Genomic DNA, 10,350 nt, shown 5'->3' with positions numbered 1-10,350 from the left:
GCCGCCGCCGCCGCCGCCGCCGCCGCCGCCGCCGCCGCCGCCGCCGCCGCCGCCGCCGCCGCCGCCGGTGCTGGTGCTGGTGCTGGTGCAGCAGCAACAACGACGAACAACGAGTAAGCAAGAAGAGGACGAAGCGGATGGCTGGTGGGTGAGTGCATTTATTTAGGCGGTCGACAAGGCAGTGCGTGATGTGGCGTTGTGACGGGGGTTTGCTCACGTGGCCTCGTTTGTGTTGATGCGCAGGAAGATGAGATGCGGGCAGACGCAGACGCGTACAGAGAGACGAGCCCGGTCTGCAGCAGGATGTGTGGCGCGGCGCGCCGAGTGCAGAGCAGCGCGCGCCGCCTGGGCCGGGCTGGGCCCGCCCGGCGGCGGGCCGCGCTGTTGTCGCGGACGTGAGCGCCCCCTGGCGGGTGGTCGGAGGCGGCGCGGTGGACGTGTGTCCGGTTGGCCAGTGCACATTGCGAGTGGCTGGCTGGCGGTCGGCGGCGAGACGGGAGAGGAGGTATGTGTCGCGGGCGCCTTTGCTGCGCTGCGTCGTTGCGTGCCTGGGCGTGCGCCTGTCGACTGTGTGTGACTGTGTTGGGCGTTGTGCCACGTACGTGTGTGCTCGGCCGAAGGCGTCGGAAGAAAAAGAGAGAGAGAGACGGGCGGGAAAGTGGGTCGGTGTGCGTGCGTCGCCCGTGATGCGATGATGTCGCGTCATGTCATGTCATGTCTTTGCGAAACGGCTGCCGAGAGGTGTGTGGTGGCGAGCGGGAATGTGCGTTTGGTGGTTGCCGGCCGGCCGGCAGTTGTTGGTGGTTCCTCCTGTGTGGTTGTTTGTGCTGCTTTGATGGCAACGTGGAAGGACGCCGGTTTTTCCGTGCCTTGCGTGTGGTTGTGTCGACGGTGACTGGTTGGGGGTGTGCGCCGATGCACGTGCCATGTTGTTATGTTTGGGTCGTGAGTGTGTTTTTGGCTGTGTTGTTGTGTACGGGAAGGGGGAGAGAGGAGGAGGCGGCGGCGGCGGCGGCGGCGGCGGGGGTGATAGTGCGTGCAGTAGTGCCGTTGCGACGGGCGTCGGGTGGAGCCGTGCGTAGTGGCGGAAAGGTGTAGGTTGCGGGAAGCGAGCCCGTCGCGTGTCGTCGTCGACGACGGGGTCGCGTGCGCTGTGAATCGAGAGTGGCGGGAAAGGGGCAGCGTGCCGCTGTGTCGTGGTCGTTAGCAGAGGCCTGTGTGCCTGTCCGTTTGTTTTCTGTCGGACGCTTGGTGCGAGGTGTTTGTTTTGTTTTGTTGCCGCCGCCGCGGTTGTTTTTGTTTGTCGGCTGTGCTGTGTCGGTGGGTCGGCGAGCTGTTTTGCGGTGCGTGAATGTGTTGGTGCAAAAGTGGCGGCGGCGTCATGGCTGCGACCGCGACGAGCCGCGGGCGCGCCATTGATGATGTTGAACACAGAGCGGCTGTGTGCAATGGGAGGCCTTGTGTACGGGTAGCGGTGTTGTCGTACGTGCATCCGGCCCGGTGCGGAAAGCGCCGTTGCGGTTGCGGGTTGCCTCTGGTCGCGACGTGTGGTGCTCGGCTTTGTGGGTTTTTTTGGTGCCCCTTTGGCCGGTGGGTGGTGTTTGTTGTTTTGTGTGTGTGTGTGTGTGTGTGTGTGTGTGGTCGGTCTCTTTGGCGCTCGGTATATATCTGCCTCCTGCTCGGTCTTGTTGTCGACGTCGTCTGTAGTTTTTTGCGGCTTGCCGACGACCGACCGACCGAACTACTACCTACCTGTGACAGCTACGTGTGGCGCCCGAAGGTGAACGTAACGTGACCTCGGCGCCCTTAGCCTAACCTAAGATGTCCGGCCGTAAGGTAGGTGCGGCCACCTGACGCCTCACGTCCGAACGCTTAACCTAACTTTGACGCCTAACCTAACTTTAACCCTTAACCTAACCCACGTCCACCTAACGTAACCTAACCTAACCCAAGCGACGCCAACCCTAACCTAAGGTGTTGTACACTGCGAATGTCGAAGGCATGTTATAGTCTTAGGTGGAGAGCACTACACGCAACAAGCGGCTACACGGGTAGCAGGGGTTGTGTGGCGTGGGCTGGGCGGTTTTGTTAGGTTAGATGGCCTTGGGCAAGTACAGAAAGGGGGCAACAGCAGCCTCAACGGGTGCGGGGACCAAGCAGCAATCGGTATCGTTTGTTAATTGTCAACTGTCGAAGCTGCGTTGGTACAGTACCGGAACCGCAAGCGCTGACAGAGAAAGCACCGAAGCTCTGCAATCGTGATAAGGTACAGAAAGCTGGCTGACGCCAGGGATAAATTCTGCCGAAATTGTCACAAAGGTACAGACGGTGTTTTAGAAAGGCTCGATTGCATGCAACCGGTGGTGGTGTGTTCGTCGCTGTTTGAGTAGTAGTTTTGATCCTGTAGTGAAGTAGAGGTGGATGGTTCCTGTGAAATATTGTGGGTGGAGGTTACACCCAACAACCGAGCTAGGTTTAATAATAATTGGCTCCTTTGACCGACCTCCCGACGCAGCAGCATTAGTGGCAGAACAACGGAGAGACGGATTTTGGAAACACATTTCACATACATTTTCCTCAGCATGTTAGGGTCTTAGGTGGAGATTTCAATTTACCCGATATAGACTGGGACACTCAGATGATGTTCAGGACGGGTGGTAGGGGGACAGAGAGCATCGAGTGACATTATACTGAGTGCACTGTCCGAAAATCACCTCGAGCAAAATGAACAGAGAACCGACTCGTGGAGATAACATCGTGGACCTACGGATGACAAACAGACCCGAACGTGTTTCGACTCTGTATGTGCAGAACAGGGACGCAGTGATCATAAGGCCGTTGCAGGGAGGACGGTGTATCTATCTGTTTTGGCTAGCAAGAGTAATAGAAGGCAGATTTGCAGACGACCCGACAGATGAAAAGGCAAATGCCTGTTCCGACACTGACAATGTTGAGTGTTCATGGAGAAAGTGCAAGGCAATGGTAAAAATGCGTTTTTAGACAGGTACGTGCCGAGTGTCGAACTGTGAGGGATGGGAAAAAAAACCCACCGTGGTATACTACAACAACAACGTTAGGAAACTGTTGCGAAAGCAAAGAGAGCTTCACCCAAAGTTTAAACGCAGCCAAAACCTCCGAGACAAACAGAAGCTAAACGATGTCCAAAGTGTGAGCGTAAGGAGGGCTATGCGTGAAGCGTTCAGTGAATTCGAAAGTAGAACAAACCCTATGTACCGACGTTGACAGAAAATGCTAGGACGTTCCGGTCTTGCGTTGAATCAGTAAGTGGCTCGAAACAGCATATCCAGACACTCCGGCATGGTGATGGCATTGAAACAGAGGATGACACGCGTAAAGCTGTGAAATACCTAAACACCTGTTTCCAAAGCTGTTTCACAGAGGACGGACCGCACTGCAGTTCCGTCTCTAAATGCTCGCACGAACGAGAAACCGGCTGACATCGAAATAAGTGTCCAAGGAGGAATGGGAAAGTCCGCCGGACCCGACGGGATTACCAATTCGCGATTCCTACACAGGGTACGCGAAACAACCTGCCCCCCTTCTAACAGCCGTGTACCGCAAGTCTCTGGAGAGGAAGGGAGGGTTCCAAATGATTGGAAAAGAGCACAGGTAGTCCCAGTCGTCGAGCAGATGCGCAAAAACCATAGACCCATATCTCTGACGTCGATGTGTTGTAGAACATGTTGTTTGCTCGAGTATCATGTCGTTTGTGGAAACTCCAGAGTCTACTATGTAGGAATCCATGTTGGATTCCGGAAACAGCGATCGTGTGTGAGACCCCCAGCTCGCTTTATTTGCGCATGAGACCCAGAAAATATGAGATACAGGCTCCCAGGTGGATGCCATTGTCGTTGACGTCCGGAAGGCGTTCGATACAGCTCCGCACCGTCGCCTGATAAACGACGTAAGAGTCTACAGAATATCAGACCAACTGTGTGGCTGGATTGACGAGATGTTAGCAGACGGAACACAGCATGTTGTTATCAATGGAGAGACAGACGTCTACAGACGTTAAAGTAACCCCTGGCGTGCCACGGGGGAGTGTTATGGGACCATTGCTTTTCACAATTCATATCATATAAATGAGCTAGTAGATAGTGCCGGACGTTCCATGCGTCGTTTCGCGGATGATGTGCTGTATGTAGTATACAGAGAGGTTGCAGGACGATCGGCAGCGGATAGGCACCCGGTGCAGGGAGTGGCAACTGTCCCCTTAACATAGACAAATGTGATGTATTGCGAATATACAGAAAGAAGGATCGTTTATTGTATGATTGATTATATGATAGCGGGACAAACACTGGTAGCTGTGACGTCTGTAAAATATGTATCTGGGAGTATGCGTGCGGAATGATTTGGAAGTGGAATGATGATCAGATAAAAGTAATTGTTGGTAAGGCGGGTACCAGGTTGAGATGCACTGGGAGAATGCTTAGCAAAAATGTAGTCCATCAACAAAGGAGGTGGCTTACAAAAACACGCGTTCGACCGACCCATACGTGAGTGTTGCCCACCAGTGTGGGATGCGTAGCAGGTCGGGTTGACGGAGGAGATAGAGAAAGGTCCAACGTTTCGTCACAGGGTTATGTGGTAACCGTGATAGTTAAGTGGCAGACTCTGCAAGGGAGGCGCTCTCTGCATCGCGGTGTAGCTTGCTCGCCAGGTTTTCGAGAGGGTGCGTTTCCGGATGAGGTATCGAATATATTGCTTCCCCGTACGTATATACCTCCCGAGGAGATCCCGAATGTAGTAAAAGTAGAGAGATTCGAGCGCGCACGGAGGCTTTCAGACAGTCGTTGTTCCCGCGAACCATACGCGACTGGAACGGCAAAGGGAGGCAATGACGACAGTGGCACGTAACGTAAAAAGTGCCCTCCGCCACACACCGTTGGGTGGCTTGCGGCGTATAAATGTAGGAGGTCGGCTGTCGTGTGTGCTTGGAGGCAGATTCGGTGTGTCTGTAGTTGCGGACGGCGGTCAGCCCCCCTCGCGTAAGCGGCGAGGGGCGGCGGCGCTCGGTTGGCCGGTGCCGATGTTGCGCAGGCGGCGCCCGTTTTGTTTGCGGCGGGCAATTTTGTGAGAAAGGGGCGCGAATGTTGGCGGGCGAGGTGGCCCGACGGCTGCGGGCCGATCGGGAAACGGTGGGAGGGCGATGGGGCGGCGGAGGTGCGTTTGCACGGCCGGCATCGCCGCACGCCTCCGCTTGTGTGGCTGTGGCGGCGGCCGCGCTGGCCGGGCTGGCGCGGCGACGGTGTGGCACTTTTGCCGAAGGTTTGGCCATTGTGGCGGGTCGTCGGCTGGGGCTGTGGGGGCGGCATGTGGGCGGGGGCGGCGATTCTCGGCGGGCCGAGCCAGGCTGTAGCGCGCGGTAGCTGCAGTTTGGCCGTGGTTTGCGGCGCTGCCGTGGCGACTGGTTGGCGACTGTGGTGTGGCCGTGTGTAGCCCCATCCTCGGTGGTTTGAACGGCGCGGGTGGTTGCGGCGCAGGTTTGGGGCTGGTCCGCACAGGCTGTCGGACGTTGGGCGGTAGCAAGCGCGGGAGGCGCGGCGCGGCGGCGCGCAGAGTGGCGGCCGCTCTCTCGGCCGTCCGCGCCCGCCCGCGACACTGGCTGGGCCTGGCGGCGCGGCGGCTATTCTCTGCCGCCGTGCTTGCCGCCTGCCGCTCTCGCTCTCGCTCTCGTGTGTGTACGCGCGTCGTCGAAATAATGGCAGATCAGGCGGCTACGAACGAGACTGCTGCGGCACCCGCCGCCACCGGCACGACGAAGAAGGCCAAGTCTGCGGCGTCTGCGAAGAAGCCGCGCGCCAAGCCTGCGCACCCGCGCACCTCTGAGATGGTGACGGCCGCCATCAAGAGTCTGAAGGAGCGCGGCGGCTCGTCGCTGCAGGCGATCAAGAAGTACATTGCCGCGCACTACAAGCTGGACGCGGAGAAGCTGGCGCCCTTTATCAAGAAGTACCTCAAGTCGGCCGTCGTGGCTGGCGAGCTGGTGCAGACGAAGGGGAAGGGCGCGTCCGGCTCTTTCAAGCTTGCCGGCGCCGGCGGCGGGGCGGCCGAGGGCGGCAAGGCCCGTGCCGGCGGTGCGAAGAAGAAGCGCGCCGCTCCGGCCAGCAAGGAGAAGAAGGGCGCCCGTGCGGCCGGCGCAAAGAAGGCTGGTGGCGTGAAGGCGGCGACCGGTCGGAAGGCGGGCGCCGCCAAGAAGGCGTCTGCGGCGTCGGCGGCTCCCGCGGGTGCGAAGAAGGCGGCTGCGGCCAAGCCGGCCAAGGCCAAGTCGCCGTCGAAGGCGAAGAAGGCCGCGAAGGTTCCGACGAAGAAGCCGAAGGCGCCGCGCCCGAAGAAGGCGACGACGCCGTCTAAGGCGAAGGCTTCGCCCAAGAAGAAGAAGTGAAGTTAAAGTAAAGAAAGGAAAGGGGAAGGAAGGGAAGGGCTGGCGCTTGACCCCGTCGTCCCCCACCCCCCTCCCCCGCGTCGTCTAGTGGCGCGCGATGGCACGGCTGCGCGCGGCCCAAAACGGCCCTTCTCAGGGCCATCAGAGGACGTCGGGAAGGCGTTGATTGTCGTGCTTGGCGCGTTGTGTTGTCTTGTTTGGGTGGCCGTGCGTGCATGCGCCGGGGTGTGTGTGTGTGTGTGTGTGTGTGTGTGTGGGGTTGGTTGGTGTTTGTGTGGCGTTTCTGTATGACCCTTGTGGGTACTGTGTGCGTGCCGTGGTGGTTGGATTGTGGGGCCGGTGGCGGTAGGCGGCGGCGCGCGGTAGCGGAGCGGTTGTGGCCGTTTTGTTTTGTGTTTTGTATTTTGTGCGGCGGCCGACGGTTGGTTTCTCATGTTTCTGGAGACTCTGTTTGTTTGCTTGCTTTGCGGATGGCGCGTCTTGTTTGTTATGTGTGTGTCCTCTCTGTGTGAAAGGGGGACGGGGACGTTGAGACGTGGAAGTGGCCGGCGGGAATTGGGAAGGCGCGGTGGCGCCTCGGAGACGGCGGCGGCCAGCCACCCGTGGTGACGTCGTCCGGCTGTTTGTTTGTGTGTATTTGAAGGGGTGGGGTGGGATGACGTCGATTGTGATTGTTGGCGAGAGCGGCTGTGTACGGGAGGGAGGGTGGGGAATTGTGGTGGTTGTTTTAACGGGGCTAGAGAGAGAGGCTGGGCGGCAAGACCGACAAAAGTTTTGCTCGCGACGGAGAGATGTTAGTGGCCCTGAAAAGGGCCGTTTTTTTTGTGTTGCGCGCGTGCGGTGCCGTGCCGCGGCTAAGCGGTTTAGGCGCGCTCGCCGCGGATGCGGCGCGCGAGCTGGATGTCCTTGGGCATGATGGTGACGCGCTTGGCGTGGATTGCGCACAGGTTGGTGTCTTCGAAGAGGCCGACGAGGTAGGCCTCGCTGGCCTCCTGCAGGGCCATGACTGCGGAGCTCTGGAAGCGCAGGTCGGTCTTGAAGTCCTGGGCGATCTCGCGCACTAGGCGCTGGAACGGCAGCTTGCGGATGAGCAGCTCTGTGCTCTTCTGGTAGCGCCTGATTTCTCGCAGGGCGACGGTGCCCGGCCTGTAGCGGTGGGGCTTCTTGACGCCGCCGGTGGCGGGCGCGCTCTTCCTCGCCGCCTTGGTGGCGAGCTGTTTGCGCGGCGCCTTTCCGCCGGTGGACTTGCGGGCCGTTTGCTTTGTGCGGGCCATAGCGGTTAGCGGTGCGTGCGGTAGCGAAGCGTCCGGTGCTGCCTTGACAACGGGCCCGCGCGGGCCCGTGCTGCGCTTATATGCCCTCGGTGCGCGTGGTGGGGGGAGGGCGGGCCAGAGTCTATATAGGGGGGCGGCGCGCGCTCACGGCGCACCGTAGCCGACTCGCTAGCGCCGGGTGAGGAGCTGCCGCTTGTGCTTTTTTTGTTGCTTGAGGAGGAGGAAGAATGACAGGCCGCGGCAAGGGAGGAAAGGGGCTGGGCAAGGGTGGCGCCAAGCGGCACCGCAAGGTGTTGCGCGACAACATCCAGGGCATCACGAAGCCCGCCATCCGCCGCCTGGCTCGCAGGGGCGGCGTGAAGCGCATCTCTGGTCTGATCTACGAGGAGACCCGCGGAGTGCTGAAGGTGTTCCTGGAGAACGTGATCCGCGACGCGGTGACGTACACTGAGCACGCCAAGCGCAAGACTGTGACGGCCATGGACGTGGTGTACGCCCTGAAGAGGCAGGGGCGCACCCTGTACGGTTTCGGCGGTTAGGCAGGCAGCCGGTGTGCTGTGCTGTGGCCTTCCCGCGGCCGTGCCGTTGCCCGTGCTTGGTGGGAGAGACGAAAAACGGCCCTTTTCAGGGCCACCACACTGTTCGGAAATTGAAAAGTGCGAAAGGGTCTGTGTTGCCTGCCTGCCTCTGTGTGTGTGTGTTTGTTGTTGTTGTTGTTGTTGTTGTGCGCCTCTGTTGCTTTGCGTGCGTGCGTTCCGTTTGGAGTTTCGACGTGACGTGTGTGATGATGGATGCGGGAGGGCGCGGCTGAGTCCGGTGTGTGCGTGGTTTGTTTGTGGCGCGGGCCGGATCATCGATCGGATCAGCTGTTTGGTTTGGTTTGGTTTGTCCTGTGCCTGTGTGTTTGGAGAGCGCGCGCGGCGGCCCGCGTGTCGTCCGTCGTCGGGCCGTTACGCGCTCTTTTAATTATGAACATATTAACAATGATCACATCACATTATTGGTGTATTGATGTCGTTGTCGTTGTTTGGAACGCGACTGTGCGTGCGTGGAGGGGTGCAGAAAAAATGTGTGTGTGTTCGGCCACACGGGCTGTGGACAAGATGGCGGACGTGCGCCGGCGCTGTGGACGTTGTTGTAAAGTGCGGCGAGGACGACGGAAACTTTGCTTTGGACGTAGGTTTGTGTGGTGGCCCTGAAAAGGGCCGATTGTTGTGAGGCGAGCCGGCAAGGCAAAGGCGCGTTTGCGTTTGCGTGCAGGGAGCACGCAAGCGCAGCGCCGCGGTCCCTGTTTAGGCCTTCTTCTCGGTCTTCTTTGGCAGCAGGACGGCCTGGATGTTGGGCAGGACACCACCCTGTGCGATGGTGACGCCCGACAAGAGCTTGTTGAGCTCCTCGTCGTTGCGGATGGCGAGCTGCAGGTGGCGCGGGATGATGCGCGTCTTCTTGTTGTCGCGGGCCGCGTTTCCGGCCAGCTCGAGCACCTCAGCCGCGAGGTACTCCATGACGGCGGCGAGGTAGACGGGCGCCCCGGCGCCGACGCGCTCGGCGTAGTTTCCCTTGCGCAGGAGGCGGTGGATTCTGCCGACCGGGAACTGGAGCCCAGCCCTGCTTGAGCGGGACTTTGACTTGCCCTTGACTTTGCCTCCCTTTCCGCGTCCGGACATGGCGTTTGGCTAGTGGCGTAAGCGCTAAACACGTAACCGTAACGGTGCGAGCCGCAGCGAGTCGAGCAGCGGAGTGCGTGCGTGTGCCGGCGGCGGCTCTCACATCTCTCTTTTAGTCCTCTACCGTTAGAGGGGGTGGTGGTGGAGGTTATTGTCTCCTTCGGACATTTCCTCCTCTTTTCTTGTGTGTTCTTTTTGTTTCTGTGCTTTTGTTGGTTGCTGTTTTTTTGAGAGTTTTTAGTTGTTCCTGTTGTGCTACTGCAGGAGTAGCGACTTGGGTCTTTTATAACTGTCTCTATGGGGTTCGTATTGCCCAAGGGTGCTTATTAGTTCGTTTTCTGAGTTCCGCGCCGTGGCGTAGAACGCTTCTGCCAGGGCACGGAATCGTGTTATTAGTGGCTCTATGCCTGCGGCTTCATGCAGGTCTGCCGTGGGGAAGCGCGTGGGGACGTGTAAGGCCCGTCGTAACGCTCTATTTTGAGCCTTCTGTAAGCGATCTATCGTCGATCTGGCTGCGTAGCCCCATACAGGGCACGCATATTCCAGTATCGGTCGAATTAGACTTCGATAGATCGCTACTCCTGTTGCTGGGTCGAGGGAACTGGTGCTGTTTAAGACAGGATACAGAATCTGCATCCTGGCGTGAGCCTTTCTGCGAAGTTCCTCTATGTGGCACTTCCATGTCAGGCGTCTGTCAAGTGTGACACCGAGGTACTTCGCAGAATTTCTCCATGGCAAGTTCTGCCCCTGCAATCGCAGCAGTTGGTATGGTCTTCTTGGGGGTCGGCGTTTCCCATAGCGTCTGGTGAGCAGCATGGCTTGTGTCTTCTCTGAATTTATAGAGATGCGCCACTGCTTGGCCCAGTTTTCCGTCCTGTTTAGGGCGGTTTGCAGACGCCTTGTAACCAGGTTCCTGTTTGTCGAGCAGGAGAAGAATGCAGTGTCGTCTGCGTATTGTGCAGTGTGTACATGCTGAGTCGTAGGGATGTCAGCAGTGTAG

General features: G+C 58.9%; 1 protein-coding gene across 1 annotated transcript; it reads right to left on the bottom strand.

Annotated features, from left to right (window-relative positions):
* Positions 1–712: 712 nt before the first annotated feature.
* LOC126232414 (uncharacterized) lies at positions 713–1,492 on the bottom strand. The gene has a single exon (XM_049942676.1). It carries the CDS (start codon positions 1,490–1,492, stop codon positions 713–715), a length of 780 nt encoding a protein of 259 aa, XP_049798633.1.
* Between the last annotated feature and the right edge of the window lie 8,858 nt (positions 1,493–10,350).

The sequence above is a fragment of the Schistocerca nitens genome, unplaced genomic scaffold, assembly GCF_023898315.1.
Source record: "Schistocerca nitens isolate TAMUIC-IGC-003100 unplaced genomic scaffold, iqSchNite1.1 HiC_scaffold_488, whole genome shotgun sequence".
Lineage (NCBI taxonomy): Eukaryota > Metazoa > Arthropoda > Insecta > Orthoptera > Acrididae > Schistocerca > Schistocerca nitens.
The sequence above is the reverse complement of the archived record's forward strand: the minus strand, read 5'-3'. Positions and strand labels throughout refer to the sequence as shown.

Coding starts and splice junctions, on each gene's coding strand:
- LOC126232414 (XM_049942676.1), bottom strand. CDS start 1,492: ATGCACGTACGACAACACCGCTACCCGTACACAAGGCCTCCCATTGCA.